This window comes from Lonchura striata, chromosome 14 (genome assembly GCF_046129695.1).
Source record: "Lonchura striata isolate bLonStr1 chromosome 14, bLonStr1.mat, whole genome shotgun sequence".
In the NCBI taxonomy this organism is placed as follows: domain Eukaryota; kingdom Metazoa; phylum Chordata; class Aves; order Passeriformes; family Estrildidae; genus Lonchura; species Lonchura striata.
The window spans coordinates 12,512,350-12,535,202 of record NC_134616.1 but is presented as its reverse complement, the minus strand read 5'-3'; the positions used below and the strand labels follow the sequence as shown (position 1 = coordinate 12,535,202).

The 22,853-nt window shown below is 37.5% G+C and overlaps 1 protein-coding gene and 1 long non-coding RNA gene across 5 annotated transcripts in view; one reads left to right on the top strand and one right to left on the bottom strand.

The window, feature by feature from the left end:
- Positions 1-22,695, top strand: part of MTM1 (myotubularin 1) — a 42,792-nt gene extending 20,097 nt beyond the window's left edge. For 3 of the 4 annotated variants that reach the window (XM_021547890.2, XM_077786561.1, XM_021547892.2), the window contains 9 exons: positions 4,589-4,672; positions 5,822-5,971; positions 7,795-7,983; positions 11,019-11,204; positions 12,211-12,417; positions 15,845-15,937; positions 16,754-16,867; positions 17,178-17,354; positions 19,606-22,695. In XM_021547890.2, the coding sequence (XP_021403565.1) occupies positions 4,589-4,672; positions 5,822-5,971; positions 7,795-7,983; positions 11,019-11,204; positions 12,211-12,417; positions 15,845-15,937; positions 16,754-16,867; positions 17,178-17,354; positions 19,606-19,773 (1,368 nt within the window). In that variant the 3' untranslated portion in view covers positions 19,774-22,695. The remainder of the gene's footprint in view (positions 1-4,588; positions 4,673-5,821; positions 5,972-7,794; positions 7,984-11,018; positions 11,205-12,210; positions 12,418-15,844; positions 15,938-16,753; positions 16,868-17,177; positions 17,355-19,605) is intronic. The other variant, XM_021547891.2, reaches the window with a different exon arrangement.
- On the bottom strand, positions 18,611-22,116 carry LOC144247113 (uncharacterized). Its single transcript, XR_013340795.1, has 2 exons — positions 22,010-22,116; positions 18,611-18,992 (listed from the first exon to the last, which is right to left on the bottom strand). It is a non-coding gene; the product is annotated as an uncharacterized LOC144247113 (long non-coding RNA).
- Positions 22,696-22,853: the final 158 nt, after the last annotated feature.

The following is a 22,853-nucleotide window of genomic DNA, read 5'->3' as shown; positions in this document are numbered from 1 at the left end:
AGACATGATCAGTGCATTGGAAGTGACTGCAGATTATCCTACCTTGAACTCAAGATGTGGGATAAATAATCAGTATAACTTGAGGGAAATCTGTGTTTTATTTAAGTAGCTTTCAGCAAGCCAGTCACAGTGCTGAGAGGAGGGATGCCAGCTCAGGCTTGCTACCTGAAACACTGATGTGTTGAGCAGGTAGTCTGCCTGAAACTTGTGCTGCTGTTTGTCCTTGGTATCCAACCAAATTACTGCAGAGTTGTCTCAGGTGCACCTGTGCAAAACCATAGTTTTTCTTTTTGATTATACCTTCTTGATTTTGAATAACCTAATCTTGATCTCAAAAAATCCACTGTGAAACACACTTGTATTTTACTGCAATGTTCTTCTGAACATTAATATCTCTTATGTTGAAGTTTTATTTTTTTTAATTTCCACTCAAATCTGGACACATCTGATTAAGCTGCAGTTGATGTAATTCCTGGGAAGATAGACTGTGTGCAGCAGGAGATGCAGAGAAGAGCTTTTTGATGGAGAGGCAGGATTAACAGTGGGAGAAAGGAATGGAATTTTGTGTGTGTGGAGGTCAGAGTGGAGACTGAGTACCTAAAAGTATTGTTTGGGGAGGAGGATCTAGGAGGGAGGTACCATAGATTTGAAGTGAAGATGTGTGAAGAAGGCATAGAACTGGCCAACCTTTTATGATTGTGGTATTTGAAAGGCTTTCCTGTGTGAATAACGGTGCATGAGAGAGGCTGGCGGGGCTGCTCTGCCTTGCAGGGCCAGGCGATCCGGAGTGCTGCTCATGTCTCCTCTCCGACCTTGCTCTGCCCTCTGCATCTGAAGGCTATAAATACCCACCCAGCTGGTCTGTGCTCTCTGTTGAGACCTCCCTGCTTCCCTCCCCACATGAAAATGTGTGTGTATCTAATGTGAAAGAGCCTGTATCCACAAAAAGCTAAGCCATCTAATTTTACGAAGATAGCACCTCTCAAATTTTGCATCAGGTGATAAAGAGAACCTATGCACATTATAGTGTGAATAGCATAATTTCTCCTTCCAGTTTTTTTTTGTTTGCCTGCTGCACTGTAGAATTGCATTCAGATTTTGTGCACTGTGAGGTGAAAGCTTCAGCAGTATTGAGTTAATCAAGACATAAATATACAAACATACTGCATTCAATCTGTAATCTTGGATTATTCAGGGCAAAAGTAGAAATATGTGGGTCATTAGTGTAGATATGAAGCTAACCTGAACTATAGCAAACCCTTCTGGGATCTAAATATGTATTTATCACCTTGACCTGTTCACTATAATGTGATTTATCATTTTGGTTGCATTAGAATAATAAAATGCTCAATTCAACAATGAAAATGTTATCCATTAGAAATTACTTCATATTGCTCAGTATCACATTTTGTTTCAAACAAAAATAAGTAATGTCCAAATATGTGTTAAATAAGGCTTGTACTGACACAGGTCAGAAAAGGCAACTGTATCCAAGCACGTACCTTATGTTAAGTTTATGATTCTAATAAAATGGTTATAAGTGTGGGTTGCTTGTTACTGTCAAGTAAGGTAAACTGTAGTTAAAAATTAAATAGACCTATATGAATTGAGTATAACTGTATGTAGAGGGTTGCATTTGTGTACCTCCTAGTCTGTTTTAGTGACAGCATAACACAGCAATAGTTGTGTATTTTGTTGGGAGAAGTGGGCCTACGGTAGGGTGAGCACGTTACTGTATTTCAGACTCCAGCAGTCAGGCTGGATTAAAACTCAGGCCATCTTCACAGAGTGTTTCAAGTCTTATCTGAGAAGCTATTTGGGTAGTGGGCATGGAATTCAGATCTTCAGTCTTTTGGTACACAAGAATTTCAGTAGTCACCAGATTAACTGTGCAGTCTGTACATGATTGTGCATATGCAAATGTGTATGTGTGTAAACCTTTTTCTATAATTTAGTCAATGCTTGCAGAAGAAAAATAATTTTTAGTCTTCAGGATTTTAGAGATAGATAATTTTTAAATACTGTTCTTGTGTATAATGCAGGAGTTTTCTCTGAATTCACATAAAAATCTGAGTCCAAATTTTGCTCCATATGCCTTTGCATTGTAGTGTTCTGTGATTTGTTAAAACTTCAGGTTTTTGCTAGCTGATCTAGTCTACTAATGAATTTTTCTATTAAGCAACATGGGAGGAATTTTTGCTACCTGAAATATCAACAAAACTGATGAAGCATAATTGTCCACTTAAATAGTTAAGGGTTGTGTGACTAAGCTTTGCTAGCAGATGTGGTAAAGCTGCTGTAGCCAAGTGTTTCAAATGAATCATGCTGTACATAGTAGGACATTGTTCTTTCAGAAAGGATTCAATCCATCCCCTCATGCATAATGAATTTTACCCTGGTTTTTAAAAGATGAAAACAAAATGCACTTTTCCCTCTTTCTTGTGGATTTTTTTGTGGGTGACATGAGCAGCATAGCCGCCATTTATTTTTAGTTCGGAGCAACACTTTTTTTTATTTTTGTCAGCAAAAACCTGATCCATATACCAGCTATCACATTGCACTGTAATAAACTCATGACTTTTACTTACCAGGGCTTCAGATGGATAATTTTTACTTTCTCATGAGGAAACTTGCAGTAAGTAGGAACTTGAGTCTAAGACCTATTCCTGCCTTCAAGACATATTTTAAATGACCTGTTAGGATTCCAGTATTTCTATTTCCTACTATTTAAGATTCTCCTTTGTCTCTGGGTCCTTGGTGAATTCTTAGCATAGTTGCTCTTTGGGATATAGCAGATTCCTTTGGGAGGAGGGGATGGTTCTTGTGTGTAGCTGTTTATTAATAGTTCAGCAAATCAGTTGCATCTGCTGCTTCAGATAGTGATATTCCAGTTTTGCTGTATTCCTTGTTTGCAATTAAACAACCTTTTTCAGGTTTTAAAATAACTTTTGATACTTGCATCTACTTTTAATGGAATGGGGTTTATTTTTCTGATAGAGTAGATGTCTGCCTCTTCATCTCTTCCCTCTGTACCACTTGATGGCAGTTTACTTAGTAAAAAGAATTTGTAATGTTGCACTGCAGGTCTGCCTCTTTAAAAATGGTAAAGGCATTCAGAAAATAAAACCAGGGAATGCATTGTTTACTTCTGCAAACTTGCCAATGAGTGCACTTGCTCTAAAATAGTGATTTAATTTAAAATTCTAGTTTGTAAAACTAGTGAAATTAAGCATCTTGAGTAAGCAGTAACATCCTTTAAAAATATTTATTTGCTTGAACTATGTGAGGAAAAAACTTCTCCTTTTGAGGGGGGATTCAGTTTTGTGTTTTGATATGAGCTGTTCAGTGTTTAAAGCAGTGTAACTTATTGGGCTGAGCAGAATTGCCCAGAGCCTTCCTAAGAAGCCTCCTCCACGGGGCTGGGGGTGGTGCAGGTTTGAAGAATTGCCTTTTCTCTGGACCTTTGTAGGTGGAATCACAGCACCTTGGACCTCAAGTTTTTTTCTTGCTTACTGGGTTTCCCATGTGTGGGATGTTCAGTTTAGCATTTAGTTTCTCCTTTTAAGTTTTTTTAATAGCTAGGGGACTTTCAGCTATTTGTTACAGATGAGCTATGATGGGCTCTGGAGTGTTTCTGTTCTGTATGCTGTTGCTCAGTTAGGTCAGCACATTCTCTTTTGTGTTTTCTTTTTTTATTTGATTTTTTTTTTTTTTAATTTGAAACAACTTTTTCATGCTTCTTTTGGTATCTGAGGAGTTTTTAGGCCACCAAAATCTATTTTCTCAGTGAGGAAGATTCTTAACATAAACATTAATTTTACTAGAAACAAACCAAGGGAGGAGAAGGGGGTTAGTTAGGTAATACAGCCCACTTGGAATTTGTTGGAAGGAAAAGGAAGATAAAAGGTATGAGGAACTTGTTGGAATGCTCAGTAAGGCTGCTCTGCTGTATAAATGAATTGTGAGAGTAAGCAACAAAGCAAGTAAAAAGTAAATAATGTAAGCAGCTAATAATTTCATTTCCAGTGGCAACTTTTTCACTTTGATGGTGTTTTACAGTAATTAGGATATTACTTAGTAAATATCAGTTGGGAAGGGGATGCAGAAAAGGCAGCTGCTTCCTAATGTCAATGAATAGCAATTAAAACCTTTTTCCAATTTGAATTTAGCATCTAATGTTGTATGTTGTAATTGATGCTGTGCCTATTGGAGAAATTTGGTGAGAAGACAGTAGTTTATTTAGTGATAATTTGAAGTATGGGAAATAAAGCATTCTAAAACATTTCAATCTCCTGACACTGAAAAAGAAAAAAGCCAACCAGTTGACTTTTATAATTTCTGTTCTTTTTCTTACCTGGTAACTATTGTCATATTTTCATTATTTTCACTACCAGATCTGTATATTTTGTTACTTGTTGCTCTTTGGTTCATAGTTTTTCACATACCAGGTAGAGATGGAGAGAGTGAGGCTGCCATGGAGAAGTCAGCTGTATTTTTTAGTGAGCATTAGGGTATAACTGATGATGAGCCCTCATATTTGCCATTTGCAGTCAGAGTTTGGTATAATAAGCTTCTTTATATCTTACAGCTTTTTTTTGCCTTTGTAAATGAAGAAAAGTTTTCTGAGAATGGGTGGATGGTGTACAACCCAATGTCTGAATACAGGAGACAGGTGAGTTATTACAGTTGCCATTGCCTGGTGCTTTCACATCTCCCAGCTTGCATAGAGGAATTACTGTTGGTACATTTCTCTTATCAGCTGTTGGGAGAGGATGGAATTGCAACTTGAAGAAAAGTAAAGGAAAGAAATAAAACACTTGAGCTTTTAAAAAAACCTAGAATGTCAGAGGAAGGTAATCTTTGCTCTTTGAAGGAAGTAATTGATGCCTCTTACAGTGTACCAATGCTAAGTGAGCACAGGTGGGGAGAATGTGCCAAATATGTAAGTGTAGTGTCCTATACATAGATTGGCTTTGTTCTTCTTCCCAAAATGAAGTGGGGGGAAAAAGAGGCAGCTTGTTTTAGAAACAGCATTGCTTTACAGAAATTATGCACATGTATCATTATTCTTCCTTGCTCTTTATGTGATCTTGGAAAAATATCAATGAAAGAGGATGATATTTAATTTTTAAATGTCTGTTAGATAATTAAAGTATGACATTTAAAAAAATTAAATTGCGAACAATAAGAACTTCCTTAATTTTTTTATGAGCTGTGTTTTTTTTGGTTCATGGTTTAGAAGCCTAAGGCCCAAAAAAGGTAAAATACAAACACCCACACAAACCCCACTGTGCATGTGTGGAAGACTTAGGCATTTCCAGGAGAAATACTGCTTACTGGGCAGAGTACAACTAGGAGATGTTCTTTTTCTATAAGAAAGTTACCCTGAATCTTACTTTTAACCTGATGGTAGTACTAGGTTACAGCGAAGTAAGGTTATTGTGAGACTTTCTCCTTCACAGTCTGTCTTCACCAGGGAAGGTGGAAAAGCAGAGCTTTAGGGAAGAAGAGAAGGTAATTTTATTTCCTCAAACCCACAGTTAGAAATACATCTCCTAGTTTCAATCATTGTTCAGAAACTTACTATAAGGCTAGAATTGTATGCATAGGGGTATGAGATGGCTCTGCAGCTGTTTAAGGCTGTGAATCCATCTGCAATGACCTGGCTTGTGTGGTCTTGTAATCTTTTTTGCTTCTATTGCTTTGAAACAGTACTTAGTTAAATTGTTGTCGTGTGGCCATAATGTCATGTAAAATTCAGAAGCAGAATTATTACCTGTTCAGCCTAAAATGCATTGAATAACTTCATGTTATGCTTTAGGGGCTGCCTAACGAACGGTGGCGAGTGACTTTCATTAACGAGCATTACGGGCTGTGTGACACGTACCCATCGCTCTTGGTGGTGCCGTACAACGCAACAGACGATGATCTCAAGAAAGTCGCTGCCTTTAGGTCCCGAAATAGAATCCCGGTGAGTATTAGGTGATGGAACCTGCCTGACAGTGTAGCTAGTTTTTTAAGTTGCACCCAGACAACTTCTTGCTGAACACAACTCAGAGGATGCTTTTTCTTGGAAATGGTTGTGGCAAAATAGTTTTGATTGGCTGGTGGTTTTCACTGCTCGACACTGATGTCTTGGTTACAAACCACACTTCCATTTTTCCACCATAACCGTCACCCATGACAGCATCACTGGTTTTAACTCGACTTGCTCAGTAACAGTGGCCAACACTCAGTTTCCCTTGATGAGGAATGAGACTTACTGCCATATGCACTGGTTGCTATTGCTGAATGCCCGTAAAAAGTAATCACAGATGTTGTCCTGCAAGTAAATGACATGGCAGTTAAACATAGTTCCACTGGTCAGTCCTAAAATAAGACCTCATGCATAATCTCTTCAGTGAATTCTTAGGCTTTTTAATCTGTAGAATAAGAGAAACCAATTTGATTTATTGAGTTTCTGTAATAAAAATTCTGTGAGGTAGGAGTTTTTATGTATCGGCTCTTTATAGCACTATAGAAAATACTAATTTCTATCCTAATACTTGTTTTAACTGGTATTTCCCTTTGGCAAACATGGAAGATGTGCTGGATTCTTAGACAGGAAGAAGATTCTTAGATTGGAAGGCTGCCTTGAATCTCAGTTTCAAGCAGATGCACAGCTCAATATGACAGATATTTATTAAATATGGTATTTACTGACAGACTAGGTCTATAATTATAAATTTACTGTATATATACACACATATAATATATAATGTGTATAGAATACATATGCGTAATGTATAGCCTGTGTATATAGTTCTGATAACCTAAGGGTGTCATCCCTGTCACCTCAAAATTCATGACAGGCCTTTTGATATGCCTGTACAGTGAGAGTAATTTCCTTGGTAATAGTAATTTTATTAAAATAATAATTTTAAATGGCAATTTCATTCTTGTCAAGAAATAGCCACTCTTCCTCGCTCCCTGCCCCCCTTTCCCCCTGGCGGATCTTGTTTCTGATCCACACCTCAAGAACAAACACTTTCTGAGGATTGGATTTTGGGTTTTTTTTGTTTTAATTCTGATCTTCTTTTACTCTGTAGGCCACAACCTATGGAGTGGGTGAGAATACCATTTCTTAATATTTTTAAACAATGAAAATTGCATTTTTTGCCTGCTTCTTCGGTTTCTTGCTTATCTTTAATCTCTGGCACTGCATCTGTTCCCTGGGCAGCTCACTGTCTTTTGTGGCAAGTCCTCTCTGGCTCAGAACAACAAAGACAGCATGTGCTTTGCTCCAGTGCCTTCTCTTTGTAAAGAGGGCTGAGGAACAAAATGTGCTTTAAAGAGAAGAGAAAACAATCAAGATACTGCAAGAACATTCAACTTCCCTTCCTTATCAAAAAAAAAGGAAAAGTTGTTCTTGTAGAATTGGAGCATCTTAGTCACCATTTCTACAATCAGTTCATTCTCCTGAGTTGTTTTTAGTTTCAGCAGATTGCTGTGTTTGTTACTAGTTTACTTTCAGGATATTTATGTAACCTATGACTTGTAGGAAATATTAAAATACATTGGATTATATAAATAAGTGTGATTTCAGTAAGCATTAAATATGTAAGACGGCTCTTTTGAAGATTATTATTAAATCTTATGAGACTATAAGCAGTGGAGATGTCAAGGGATTATATTTTGAAGAAATAAAAAGAAAGGTGTTAATTTTCATACTGTGTGTTTTAAATAATGTAGCTTTAAGTTATGATTTTTTTACTAAAATGAGTTTCCCCTGCTGTGTGTTTGCCATGTGAGCAGGTTCTCTCGTGGATTCACCCAGAGACCCAAGCCGTAATCATGCGCTGCAGCCAGCCCCTGGTTGGAATGAGTGGCAAGAGGAATAAAGATGATGAAAGATACCTTGACATCATCAGGGAGGCCAACGGGCAGATCTCCAAACTGACCATCTATGATGCAAGGCCCAATGTCAATGCAGTTGCAAACAAGGTAAATAGATACTTCTAATGTCTTAGTTTTGAAGAGAATGAGGAGGAGACTTTGAAGTTTTCTGTGAGGAGTTTTTGGGAAATAATAGTAATCTTATTATAGATAAATTTACAAAATCAACTACTGAGCCTCAAGGCCATGAAAGGACATGAGTGTATAAAGTAGGTCCCTAAGCAGAGTTTCAGGACCATATGTGGATTTCCAGACGTGCTTTACCGTGTCTGTTCTCAGCCAAGCACAGATCTTAGCATGACACTGAAGTTGGGCATGACTCCACTCTGCACTAGGAGGTAGCTGTAGGCTGGTCTGTAGAGCCTGTCCCCTGTTGGAATGACAGGCCACCTCTGTGCAACCTCCAGATGCTCCAGGAAAATTCTGTCCTAGAAAGGATGTGTGCATAAAGCCAAGCCCACTAATAGGCATGCTTTATTTGGGTCTTCCTAACCATTACATGGACTACTTCAGACCTATCCTGGCATCCAGCAAATAAAGAGAAAGTGATAAGTTAATTTGGGTGCTTGCAGTCTAAACAGTAGCATGGGTATGATCTTGGATACCTTGTTACCTGTTGTTCTTCCCCAGGTGCTTGCAGCTGGTAAGTATAGAAACAGTGTTTTCATTGGGTAAAGTGACTGTTTCTTTGTTATCTGTGATCAAAACCTAAATGGGATCAGAATCATGTACACCAGCCCAGGCTGGAACAGATCTTGAAAAATCATCTCCTCTAACCGTTCAGGAAGAAAAGGTATGCCTGCGGATTTCTTTCTCCTTTTTCCTCTTCAGCTCTGTTGAGGATTAGATTATTTAGGCAAGCTCAGATACTGTGTCAGTGTTGATTTTGGCATGGAACACAGTAGGCATGGATGTGCTCCATCTTTATATGCAAAAACCATGTTAGGGAGTGGTGGTGAAGGAGACTTTTGTCATAATGTGCCACACCCAGGGATCTGTCCCTTAGTCATGGAACTTTAGACACATGTGAAGGGGACGTGCTCTTCAGTACTTTCTAGTGAAGGTGTGTGTCTGCACAGCAAAGAGCCAGGGAGCTGAGCTCAAGAGGGTTTGAGACCAGAGTGAAATGATGTGTGCTTATCTGGAGAGAAGGAATTCTAGCTTCCGAATAGTTTTGTGGAATGAAACAAACACCAGTTTAGTGAAATGAGTCCTCTTCAGTGTTTGTGTTGAAAGGAATATGAAATAGCAAAACTTGGTTGCATCTAAGAAGTTTATGTGTAACAAATGTTAAGTTGCTTTCTAGAATAACAATAATAATTCAAGGGGGACAATAATACTGGCAGTTTGCTCTGTGCAAGTTAGGTATTTGTATCTGTTCAGCCTTCTCTATGATACAGAATGTAGTTTGTTAATCTTTGTTACTATGTGTGTATAGCACACATTTTTTCAGAGACTCTGTCCTAGGGGCTGTTTTAACCTGATGGTTTGTATTTTGAGGGTCTGCCTCAATTGTTTGCATTTGATTGTAGAAATCCCGTTATCCTTTGCACACTAAATTTTTATGGGTGAACAAAACATGTCATCTTTGTGTTTGCCTTGTGGAGGGATTGTCAATTACATCTTTGAAAGAAATGGGATAAAAAATTGAGTTTGTCCAAGAACTGCAGAAAAATTTAAGGTAATGTCCTATAGACAAACTGGATAGGTATATGTTTTAATTAACTCTTCATATATCTAAATATTAAATTCTCAATCAGAGCAGTAGACACAATTAGGTACATTTCTGGGTCTGAAGAAGTATGATATAAAAAGTGCAAATCAGTGTTGATCAGCACTGAAAATATTTTGTGAACACCTGTGAACATTTTGTTTAAGCAAAATCTTGGGCTGTGCTTCTCATGCACTGCTGTGTTCCTTGTACATAGGTCAAGACAGTAAAGAGCTGCAGCAGCCCTGATGCTGAAATTACAGTCATTCCTCACAAAGACTTCATAACAATCAAAGGAAAGAGAAAAATACACTCATTGCTTCTTTCACTGCAGTGCCTGAAGCTCTGATAATAACCCCACATCTGAGAAAAGAGAGAGCACAGAACAGAGATACTGTGCTGCTGTACAGCAGTGTAGGTGGCACTCATGGGGAAAGGCTACACAGTGCTTTAGGCTGTTGTCTGATGTATAGCTGGTGGCTGCAATGGCATATAAAGGCAAAAATTTATTTATCCAAATTTATGGCATGTTTTTGCTGTCTTCAGGAAATGCGGCAATTTTGCAGCACTCTGAGCTTGAGGGAGCTCTTGATGTTTAGTCTGGAGAAAAGGAGGCTCGGGGGGACCTTATCACTTTTTTTATTTTACTGCCTGAAGGAGGTTGTAGCCAGGTGGGGGTTGGTCTCTTCTCCCGAGTAGCAAGAAGAAATGGCCTCAAGTTGCACCAGGAGAGGTTTAAATGGGATATCAAGAAATTTTTATTTGTGGAAAGGCTGTCCAGGGAAGTTGTTGAATCACTGTCCGTGGAAGTATTTAAAAGATGTGGCACTTGGCGGTATGGTTTAGTGGTGGGCTTGGCACTGCTGGATTAATGGTTGGACTCAATGATCTTAAATGTCTTTTCCAGCCCAAACAATTTCATGTTTATCTCTAGAAAATCTCATTGCTGGCTTTGTACCCTAAAATATGTGTGGGTTTTCTGCTTCCTTTTGTGACCAGGCACATCCTCTGTAGTGGTGACGGTGAAATATTTTGAAAGAGCAGCAGCAGAACAGACTTTTTACTTATGTGGCTCTTTGATATCCTAACAGTCTAAATACGTGTTTAGTCTTCAGCACTAAAATTAGTTTTTGACAAGTTAAAGTAAGCTTTAATGTTGTTGCTAATTTACTTCTTAAAGACACAATCTAAGATTCTTGAACATAATTTTTAAATTAAAGGTATCTTATTCTTAACTCTTAAATTTAAATTTATTTTGCCAACATTTTATCACTTTTGTCTCTTTCCATGTATAATGACATTCATTCCTTTCTTGCTCTGTTGAAAAGAGTGCATGTATGACTATAGTTGATTTCAGATCTCTTGTTTGTAGGCAACTGGGGGAGGATATGAAGGTGAAGATGCATATCCCAATGCAGAACTTTCCTTCTTGGACATCCATAATATTCATGTCATGAGGGAATCTTTGAAGAAGCTGAAGGACATTGTTTATCCTAATGTGGAAGAATCACACTGGTTGTCAAGTCTGGAATCAACCCATTGGTTAGAACATATAAAGGTAACTTTTGCTTGATTGTTTGTCCAAATCTGTCATATCATACTTGCTTTCTTTGCCAAGCTTTGACATAGTCCTAGAACACATCAAACTGCTTGGACTACAGAAACAACATCCCTGAGCATTGGCTTTATTTGCCAACTAATCTTGGAGTTATGAGACTCATAACTAAGCAGCAGTAGGTGAAATTGCATGTTTGTTGCATGCCTCAAGAGTCTTCAGTAGAAGAATGCATTCTTAGTGTGATTGGCTTTACATGCAAGAGAACTGATTTATTTTGGTTTCTTGCAATACGGACGTGCAGATGACTGTCATTGTGAGATATTAGTAAATACTTTAGCTGTCTGTATGTATGTGACTTTTTTTGTGAATTATGGTTTTGTAAATAAATCTTGTAAATTTATTTGTAAATTTTGTAATTTTCGTCTGGTAGCACAAATAAAATAGGTAAGCTGGTAATTCACGAGTGTTGTGACTAGTTGACCTTTGGATCTTTTGTCTCTAGTACAGTTGTGCAAAAGTAATTAGAGTATTATGTAGTGAATCCTACTTAATAAAATTTTCATCTTAATTTAATAATTTTAAAATAAGTATATTAGAAGGGCACAAGCTCCTTTTTCCAACAACTGAGATAATTTAGACATTTAGTTCAAAGAAAGGAGTCAAATGAAATAACACTGAATTTTTAGAGAGTATATCCTATAGTAAATCTCCTCTTTCTTTGAAAAAGAAGCTTATGTTCTTTGGCTTATCAAGGTTACTGTTTTCTGCCCCATTTTTTAAGAATTTGCTGTGAGATGAATTTGATCTTACTAAGGGATTAGGGAACCAATCTGTTTCTCTATTTTTATGCAAGAAGTTCACTTGATCTCCTAGAAAATTCTTTTCCAATTAACTACACTGCTCTTTTCAGATCTTTTAATGGAAACAGCATTATTTGAGATACAAAGAAGTCAACTTAGTGTTATCATTTGAGCAGAAATAAGTTGTGTTGTTTGTTCCTGGCCAGCTCGTTCTGACAGGAGCCATTCAGGTGGCAGACAAGGTGTCCTCGGGCCGGAGCTCGGTGCTGGTTCACTGCAGCGACGGCTGGGACCGCACGGCTCAGCTCACCTCCCTGGCCATGCTCATGCTGGACAGCTACTACAGAACCATCGAAGGCTTTGAAGTTCTGGTGCAAAAAGAGTGGCTAAGCTTTGGACACAAGTTCGCATCGGTAAGATAATTGCAAAGACTGTGCAGTATTAACTTTCTGAAAAGAAAGCTTCCGGTGTTAAACTGCTTACTTTGCATCAGGGTTTGATAATTCCTTTCATTACTTTTGAATTTAGATTTAAAACATTTCCAGGTAAACTGACCAAAACTTTAAGGTTCAGACCTGTTTGATATTATTCTTTTTTTGCTATTCTTTCTCTGAGAACTCATATGTTGTCCTTTGCATCCTTTTAAAAGCATGGAATTGCTAGGGTCACTGTGGTTATTGAGCAAAGAAAATAAGGAGTCATTGATCTGCCACAAGGAGCAGATGAATGAGTCTGGCCAGTGTCTTCTAAGAGAGATTTTGCATGCTGATTCCCAGATATTCTAAACTTCTCAGAATAGCTCCCAAGGGGCTGTCGTTGGTAATGCTGACTCAACTTCTGTTCAGTTGTCTTCTGGGCAGGTTAGAAACTCAAAAGGTTCAAGTAGTTGCTTCCATAGGAAGTCGTTAATATTTCACAGGTATGTGAATCATCTTCATGGAAAATTCACAGAATATTCTGAGTTGGAAGGGACCCTGTTCATCTTTTTTATGTTAGAAAACTTTTCAAAGTCTTAGTGGAACTTTTTCTAAATGTGGCAGCTAACCATTTAACCAGGAAATCTGTATGAGGAACCTGGAGGAGCAGACTGGGTTGCCAAGAAGACTGTGCTGTTACTTACTATAAACATTACAACAGTGTTGCTTGTTGGAGCTGAACTCTGTAATTCACAGTAAGAAGTTTGTACAACTTCAATAGAAGTTACTTGTATGGATATTTTGTCCCTAGTGGAATATTCTAAAGATATTAATATTGCTAAAATTTGGAAAACAGGCAATCTGGAAAAAAAATCAAGAAATGGAAAAATACACTTACCTGTGTGTTTCATGCACATTTTACATTTGCAGATGTGTAGGAGTGTTGTAGTAATTTGGAAATCCATGTATAGCTATTCAGCATAAATCACCTCACTATTTACATGTGCTTGTAGGCTGTGGCAGTTTTTGATCTGACATTCAAAAGGTGCTTTGAGGCTTAGGAGGTTTGTATTCTGGGTGTTGGCAGTGATACCTGATGTAGTCTGGTTTTTTTTGTGTACTTACTTGTGATCTTTTAGCAGTGATATGTTTTATAAACCTTTGTGTTCTGTCTTGGTACAGCCACAGGAAAATGTGAAGCCAGTGGCTTGACTTTTTATTCTGATGTTTTATTTTGTACTTCAGGAAGTTAAGAGTCAGGATGCAGATAAAATTAGATGGTAAAACTAGGGCACTTGTAGTCAAACACATGTGTTATGGCTTACCACAGAGTTTAAAAAGAGAGATCTCTGTGTTCTTCATCATTATTAATAAATTCAAATAATCTGTTTCTTTTTGTTGAACCATTCATTTTAGTTGGATAATCAAAGGATTTTGTTCTCCCTCAACAGATGTTTTTTCCAAATAGTGAGGCAGGACTTGGCATCCCTTCCAGATGATTCACTCAGTTCATTGGTTCATGTCTGACAATGTAGCAGCAATAAGAGTGATTTAAGTAGTTGCTTTTGCTTAAACTGCTATTTTCCCAACTTGCTCAGTCAAGTAGCAATCTTTGGAAATGGCTGAAGCCACTCTTTAGCCATCTGCTGTAATCTGAGAGTACTGTAAATTTTTATTTGATAGGCTATTTAGCTTATAGTGAAGGTCAGTCTTTTCTGGAGTGTTCTGTAGAAGTGGTGGAGTCACCATCCCTGGAGAGATGTAAAAGACATGTGATGTCTTGCTTGGGGACATGGCTTCGTGGTGGACTTGTCAGTTCTGTGTTAACAGTTGGACCCCATGATCTTAAAGGTCTTTTCCAACCTTAACTATTCTATGATAAAAAAATCATAATGCAAGCAGAAAATATTATAATAATTCATACACCTTTTTAGCTTGGTTATTATGTGATAGAATTGTGACTTTGAATAGTGAGAACTAGACACTTAGTGCAGCTAGAGCAGTTCCCGAACCTTATCTCTGAAACTGTTGTTTCATTTTCCCTTTAGTTGAGTTAAAGAGTAGAGCATTACTTACATTGTCTGGGTTGGTGCATGCTTCATGGTTTTATGATACCAGGGTTGCAATTTGGATTATTTAATATGAAATATCCAAATAGTAGGCTACTTAATAGTTCCTCTCCATATTTCATATCAAATGAGGTGAGCAATAAGTTTCCTTATGGTAAAGGAATTCCCTACCCCACTTTTCTGTGTGTGCTGAATTTTATGCACTGTCCAGATAAATTTGCTTATGTGGAATTTAATTCTAATTATGTATTAAAATATGAGACATAATTATAGATGGAAAATAGACACTGTAAAACTGCTAACTATAGTGGAAGTGGACAGACTTTCACTCCTTACTAAACACATATATGACTCTTAATAGATAACAAGTATTTCAAACCATGAAAACTGAAGAGCAAGGAAGCCAATGTGGTTGTCTTCTTTATAGCCCTTTTCTAGTAATTTGTCACCGTTGACTGAGTTCAGCTGCAATTCCTCATCTCCCTCTATTTCCTCCCATTCAATTCTATTATTTTAAACTATCTTGCAAGCCACTATAGAGAGGAGTGTACTGCTCTTATGATTCTTCATGTCCTTGAGGCATTAAGCTTGCTATCTTATAGGCAGATAGACAACATCTTAGGTCAACACACCTGCTTTTCTTTTGCCTCCTCCAGCAAGTACATTCAAACAGAATGGAATTATGGAATGCAAAACTATTTTTCCCTGAATCTCTTACCTGTTCTCAGCTATCATATGCAAAAAGGAAGTAAAACAGCTTTTACCAAGTCTGCTTTTTGTCAGTGGGACAAATTCCTTTGATTGTTACTTTGGGCACTTCAGAATAAGAGGCTCACCCAAACTTTAATAATTTTGTGTCAAGAACATGAACGTTTTTTTGATCTTGTTCATGTTTGCCTACTATCTCCAGGTGAATGTTAAGGTTCTGGTATGGAGGAGAAAAAAAAGATTATGTGTGAATAATTTGATGATCTAGGTCCTGCAGTGGCTTAAAGTAAAAAAGAAGACAAAGTATGCAACTTGGGTTTTGACAGACTTACCATGTAAATGTAGTTCAGAATATGTCTTGATTATTCAAGTAATGGATGCTTCAACAGTTCTTGTCTAAAAATCAGCAGGTTTTTATAACAGCACCATTTATCAGTTTGGAATTCTTTTCAGATATCTTTGGAACAGCTTTGCAGTATTTCTGTATCTGAGTCTCTCTACCTTGGTGCAGTAACTACTTTTGAAATTATAACAGTGGGTTGCTTTATTGCAAAAGAATTAATGCTGGAGTACAAAATAAGAAAACATGTCTGTTTCCATAAAATACCATGTTTCAGTTAACAGGAGGCTGCTTTGCTTCATTTCAGAGAATAGGCCATGGTGATAAAAATCATGCTGATACAGACAGATCGCCCATCTTTCTCCAGTTTATTGACTGTGTGTGGCAGATGTCTAAACAGGTATGTGGTGTTGTTCTTCAGTAGGTAACAGTGTGAAGAGATTACTGAACTAAAACCCAACATCTTTATTTTTTCTTTTGAAAAAAGTATTTGAAGAGGACAGCATACCCCTCTGCTCTGACCAGTAGTAAAAAAAGAGTGCATTTACCTTGGTGAAAGTGATATACAGGCTGTGGTTATGTTGCTGGATATGGCCCTAGCTGTGCAGGCATGGCTGGTGTTCCTGGATACAGGATTCTCAGAGACATTCTGAGGGATGTTTCACACCCGGCAGAAAGCTTTTACAGGAATTGCACCCAATTGTCTTAATGGAATCTGTTGTTTTGTTTGACCATTTTGTGAAGCTGTCCCTTGAACTGCAAGGACATGTCTTATTTTATCTATGCTTAAAAAGGAAGCTAGGGAGCTTCTGAGTGCTGTGATTTAAACATTTTAATGTCAGTAAGTAATGAAACAAAGCAGTGAACTTAGTCCACTTAGGGCTAAAGGATCGGGACCTTTATTTTCCTGTATGGTGCTGCAATGTAAGAGTGCACTGAAGAGATCTTGTTCTGTCTTGCTAGTAAAAGTACCATTCTGTACTTTATTCTTTTTATAAATTAAAGGTAGGTAGAATGCTTTGAGAAGAGATTTTTCAGTGGCTTGTTTGAGAAAGCTGAACACCTTGTGTCATTAGAACACTTAGTCTGCTATAAAATACATAAAAGTATTACCTAAAAAATTTTTTGTAGAGGTATCCACACTTCTAAACGTTACTTTCAGCATATTCCCCGGCATTTTCCATGTAAACAATGAGTTTGTCTTTCCTGGTTTTAGTTTCCTACAGCCTTTGAATTCAATGAGCAGTTCCTGATTACAATCCTGGATCACTTGTACAGCTGCCGGTTTGGCACTTTCTTGTATAACAGCGAGTTCCTCAGAGAAAAAGAGGTTAGTCAAACCACTGCTTGTGTCATTGCATTGCTGTCTTTAGGTGATTGCAAAATTTTTGGTTGTATTGTATTTGGTTATGGTCCTTGCAGACAGTGATTTTGAACTGGCTTTCTTCATACAGAATACTGCCATGCAGTCACTAAAATACTTGTCAAGCATTGGGTTTGGAATTTTTTAATACAGTAATTTATTATGCCTTTAAGTAAACCAGAAGTGTACTAATTTTAGAATGTAACAATGATGGATTTCTATGATGAATCTTGATTTTATGTCAGTATTTACTGTTCTTATTTTGATTTCATTTTAGAAAGTGACAGAGAAAACTTTATCCTTATGGTCTCTGATAAACAGTGAAAAATCTAAATACACCAATCCTTTTTATAGTAAAGAGCTAAATCGAGCACTCTATCCAGTAGCCAGCATGCGTCATTTAGAGCTCTGGGTTAATTACTACATCAGGTGGAACCCCAGGATTCGGCAACAAGTAAGTGAATTCTCTATAATGTACAGAAAATGCTGTTGGACATTGGAAATAAGGATTTTGTCATAACTGACTTGTAGAGCAGTACCTGTAATCTATTCAGGTCTTTAATATTATATTTGTAAAGATAGAGAAAAAAAGTGTAAGTAATTATTTAGCTGTCTCTTAGCTCATTGAACTTATTTCCCTGCTTAGTAGCAAGTCTTCCTTGAGTTCTTTCTAGCCCTTTTTCTTGGGCACATGTGCAAGGGCATTTTGCTACTAAATCCTGAATGACAATGCTTAGAAATGAGGCTTGCTGATCCCTGAAGAGCTGGGGCATTAGCAACACAAACACATTTGCATTTGCTTGGTCTTTTTCCTTTTGCTGAGAGAGGGTATGAAACAATTTACAAATTAAATTACCTGTTGAGTCATTGAGCCTTTCTCTTCCAAAGCTCTACGAATTGATGGTAAGATTTAATTTTTTTATGTAACATTGATGACCCAGCATTGTTTACACTGTGGATGAAAGCTGTTATTGAAAATTGTACAAGTAGATCAGATTGGAAGTCCAGAAAAGATTTTATCAAATGACACATAGCTCACTTCTGTGGCTTTACTCCATATGGATGGACACTCAGTGTTTGTTACAGTCCTGCTGGAAATCTCAGCCATGTGGCACATAAAGATTTTATATAGAGACTTTTTTGTCCTTTTTAACAGCTTGTGGAGATTTGAGTAGGAGAAGATAGAGGAGCAATTTGTTTGACAGAAGCACTCTTCACAGTCCAGCCCTTGGAATGAGTCAGTAGTTTTCAAGCAATACACTTCCTTTTCCACAGCTGATCTCCTGTATTATTTACAGCACTTTAGAGGCTTCAGGAAAGCCTTGGTAGTTTGCTATGGCTTTTTACAAGTACATTGCCTATTGGAATTGAAAGTCATGGTCTTAAAGCTTTTGTTGCTTGCTGTGAAAGATGAGTATGTTTTGCAAAAAGTGAATGTAAAGATTTATTTTAGAAAGTGAAGGATTATAAGACATGCAAATTAGCTGTAGATCTACTTAAAAATGCAGTTTGCCATTATTCAGGAAAGCTTTTTGGCAGAAGTTTCTCCTTAGAAATGCAAACCCAAGTGACGGTATTCCTATAGCACTACGCTACTACTGGTCCCTAATTTTCACCATTGTTGTACACAAAATGCAACTTTTTTTTCTGCATGTGAAATTTATTGTAAAATTATTTCATCTTTTGTTAAGCAACTGAATAATGAACATGTGGGTTGAACCATTTTTTTATTACCTTTCTTAATGCCATTCCTTAGAATTATGTTCTGCTAGCAAAACTATAATCCTACATCACCAGTCATCTTAGTATTCAGCATTGATCCAGTTTCCATAGTTGCCTCAGCATTCATCTTGATCCTGAGATGGGTGCATAGTGAGTGGTGCATCTCAGAGTGCTGGTTCAACTGGTTTTGAACTGGTGAGGTGAGGTGTTCAAGCATTTGCTGCTGAAACTCCATTGCTGATAGCTTTGAATTACAGGCAGTTAACTGCGAAACAACTTCTAGACAGGTATATTCAGCTGAAGGTAACTTTAGGCTCTCTCTCTCTGCTTTGGACATTTGTAATAGTTCTTTTCCATTTGTTTCATTAGTCTGAAAAGGAAGTTAAGTTCAAAGTGGAAACAGTTAAAAGGCTTTTTCTGAGTAATCTCCTGAAAGCCAGAGCAGTTGATTCTAAACACGTGCAAGTTTACTTAGAGAACTCACTAATAAAAATTTTTATTTCACTTGTTTATTTACACTAAGTTGTAAATTAACTATTAAAAACTCAAGTCAATTTAATCAGTGAGAGAAGTTATTTAAGCTGAAGACACGGATCTCAATCTGATCAATGTAGCTAAAATAATCAGGCTACTGTTTTAGGGAAGATGCTGAGACATTTGGCTTCTGGACTCTAAAACCTTTTAGTAAATCAAGAAAAAATCTTTGGTCAAGGTATACAAGTAACTATCTTGCACACAATATTAGCTAACAAGAAAATAAAATCTATATGTTCCAGCTGATTTTACTGAGTTGGGACAAACAATTTTGTGCAAAGATGGACTTTGGGGGAGGCAGCTGGAAGGCCGAGGCCTCTCAGGTTACAGCAATGGGTATTTCTGTTTAGCTCTGACTGCTACACCTGCCAGGAAGCCCTGGCTACTCGAGCAGCCTGTGTGCAAGTAGTTGGAGTGAAGTGCTAAGACTAACGTGGATCTCTTCCTAGCAGCCAAACCCCGTGGAGCAGCGCTACATGGAGCTCCTTGCGTTGCGTGATGATTATATCAGGAGACTTGAAGAGCTTCAGATCACAAATAATTCTAAGATATCCAATTCATCAGCCTCATCAACATCTCCCTCACAAATGGTGTCCCAAGTACAAACACATTTTTGAAGAAAATGTTGGCTTCTTTCTATACTGTAACAGCAAGTGGTGCTTAACATAGATCTATAGCATAAAGAGGAATATTCTAATGCCTTACATTAGACTGTCCTAACACAAATTATTTTAGACTGTCTTCATTTGAGGAGGACTTCAAAACAAACAAACCCAACTCTTTGATTATGTGCCTTTCAGAACCTGTGGACTGGGAACATTATTAATCAGCTCATAGCCATGGAGGGCTTTGAGTTATTTTGGTAGGTCTGGTACAATTGAAATTAAATTGATTTATTGTTTTCATAAGAATGCTTTAATTTATTACATTTTAGTAAGGAAATTCATGCTCAGTCTTACATGTCATGAATAAACATAATAATGGTAATAGGAATATTGATGTTGTATAAAATTAGGTATATCTTTATTCCTGTTAGGAATACATTCATGATGTTCAGGAGAGAAAAATAAATTTGCAAGGTGTCAGAGAAAAATGTTGAAACTTTGATTACCCAAAAATTCCAGATTTTCCTTTTTTTAAATAAACAGAAATATGGAAGGCATTTCACTGATATGCTTCTAAATAAAAAATTCAAATAGCTCAGTAGATAGCAAAATAAAATGAGCTTTTTATTGTAAATTGATTTTAGTTTTTTTAAAAACAAATTAAAGTTGTACTGGTTTCTGAGAAGTTCTGTTTGGACTAGCTGTTCAGCACTAAAGTACAGTACAAATTATCACTATCTTGGAATATTACAGAATTAAATGTTTCCAAAAGGTTTATAAAATGAAAAACAGAACCACAGAGACATTTCTTAAATATCCAGCAATAGCCATAGTGTTAAAGCTTCTGTTTGTCTTCTAAACATAAATGTGCCTGTTCCAAGGAGCTTTTATACCAAAGTAGACAAAAATTATCAGTCATAAATAATTTTGAAAACTTGTACATTTATACTTTACTGTTTAACTCCTGTTCAGCAAATTCATTCTAAAGTATTTAAGGGGCTTCAGTATCCAAGTTTTGCATATAGTGTGTGCACTTATATTGAACATTCAAGTGAGTTCTAGTATCAAGCCTGCCTTTCAGAGACTTTTTATAAATCTTTAATTTGTTCCTTTCAGGTAATTTTTAAATAGTTGCAAGCATTTCTTATGACAGTACAAACTTTGCTGTTGATATTTAATTAAAATTTTGCATATTCTCAGAAGTTTAATGATATTCAAGCAATCCAGGAAATACTACAAATCAGAATCTGTAAAGGACTCTAATATTGTTATTTTAAAGGAAATATTTTGATGCTTGAGGCTTCTGTCATTGTAAATTATTGTACATGTGGTGAGTTTTGATCTGCAAGATATAATAGGATTATATATAAATTAAGTTTTGTGTAAGTGTATATAATATAGTTTATTAGAAATTCTGCAAGTTTATAAAGTGTAAATATTTTGTATATGAAAACTAAATCTAAAGGTATAGTTGGATAAAGTAAGTCAAAATTTAGAGGACATTGAATATTTAAAACAGTATTTTTTTCAAAGGAATAAAAATATACCGCCTCTGGATTTAATTCAGTATATGCACTGAGTTGTACTATGTTTTCAGGGAAGTTCAGAGCATACAACATGTGTGTTCTAAATATGCAGAATTATATGACTTTTGTCCTCTAAATGTCATTCTCCCATCTATGCTCTCCAGTATGTGTATCCAAAATAACAATGTTGTCCCCCAATCATGACTTGCTAAGATTCATTGCATCAGATAAATGAAGAAGGATACTTAGTTGTCCATGATGCATTTTACATTTTGAAAGCTATGCATACTCTGGTATATTTGCCTTCTACTTACTTGTGGTTTATTTAAAGAAAAAAGCGCTATTTTTATTAGAATATTTAAAATTTCTGTATTTGAGTTTAACATATTGGTGACATCTCTGAGCGGTGTGAAAAAGTTCTGAAAATCTAATAGTTTTTACTGTGTAAACACTACATGATAACCTATTACATTTGGGAAAGTAATGTAATGGAAAGGATCTTTTTGCACTTACTTTATTACGTATTACTTTGTTCATATTGCTCTTCAGCCGAATTTGTCTTTAAAGCTCTCTAACATGGCTCTGTGCGGGCTTGGAATTTTTCAAGTCAGCAAATAAGATACATGTTTTAATTGTTTTTACATATGAGACCAACATAAAGGTGATTTTAATCCAGTATGTTCTGGAAAATACTACTTGTGAATGTAGGCATACAAACTTACCAATGCTAGCAGAACATCTCTCTCCTTCCCCTGTAACTGGGTGTTCTGGGCTGTTGTTCTGCACAGACCTCCCGTCCTCTGTGCACGCTCATCCCTGCCAGGAGCACACCCGGGGAAGCTTCTGAGGTCGTGATGAAACTTGCAGGCGCTGAGTGCCTTTTCTAGGAGGGGTGAAAAAGCAGAGCTGGGGTGTCATCATCACCAGCAATGAATGCCCGATATCCCGTAAGAAATGTCAGTCTTGGAATGCTAGTTTAGGTTTTTTGTATTCTTCCTTCCACGGACATGAGAAGAATAAGCTAAGCTAAATGGGTTTCTGTTACTTATTTAGAAAGGTTTTTGTTGAATGCCTTCTTTATTTGCTCATGCCTTACCCTTCCCCCCAGCATCAGTTACGGCTGTACCCAAGACGTGGCGTGTGTGCTACCTCCTTTTGATGTATTGTTAACCTCTGCCTTGAGTTCAGGTGTTGTGTCGCAGCGAGCATTCTGTCATGCATGAGAACACGCGCTCGGTAACAGCGCAGGATCTCCTCAGTGCTGCCTTCCTCACTACCCGTGTGGGCCGCTCTCCGTGGATGCCGCGGGACTGCTCTGCAGCCGGGCCCTGTGTGCCGGGCCTTGGGCGAACATCCTCCGTCTGCCGTGTATGTGCGGGGAGGGGACAATAAAGATGTCAGTGCTGAACCCCGTGCCTCCAGCAGCCCTTTTCGCGGCGCGTCTCCGTGCTGGGCGGGACGGGCGGGCGGGAGCTGCCGGCCCTCGCCCGGCCCGGCCCGCCCGCCCTCGCGGGAGGCGCGGGGGCCTCTGGGAAGGCGCCGCCGCCGCTGACAGCGCTCGGCGCT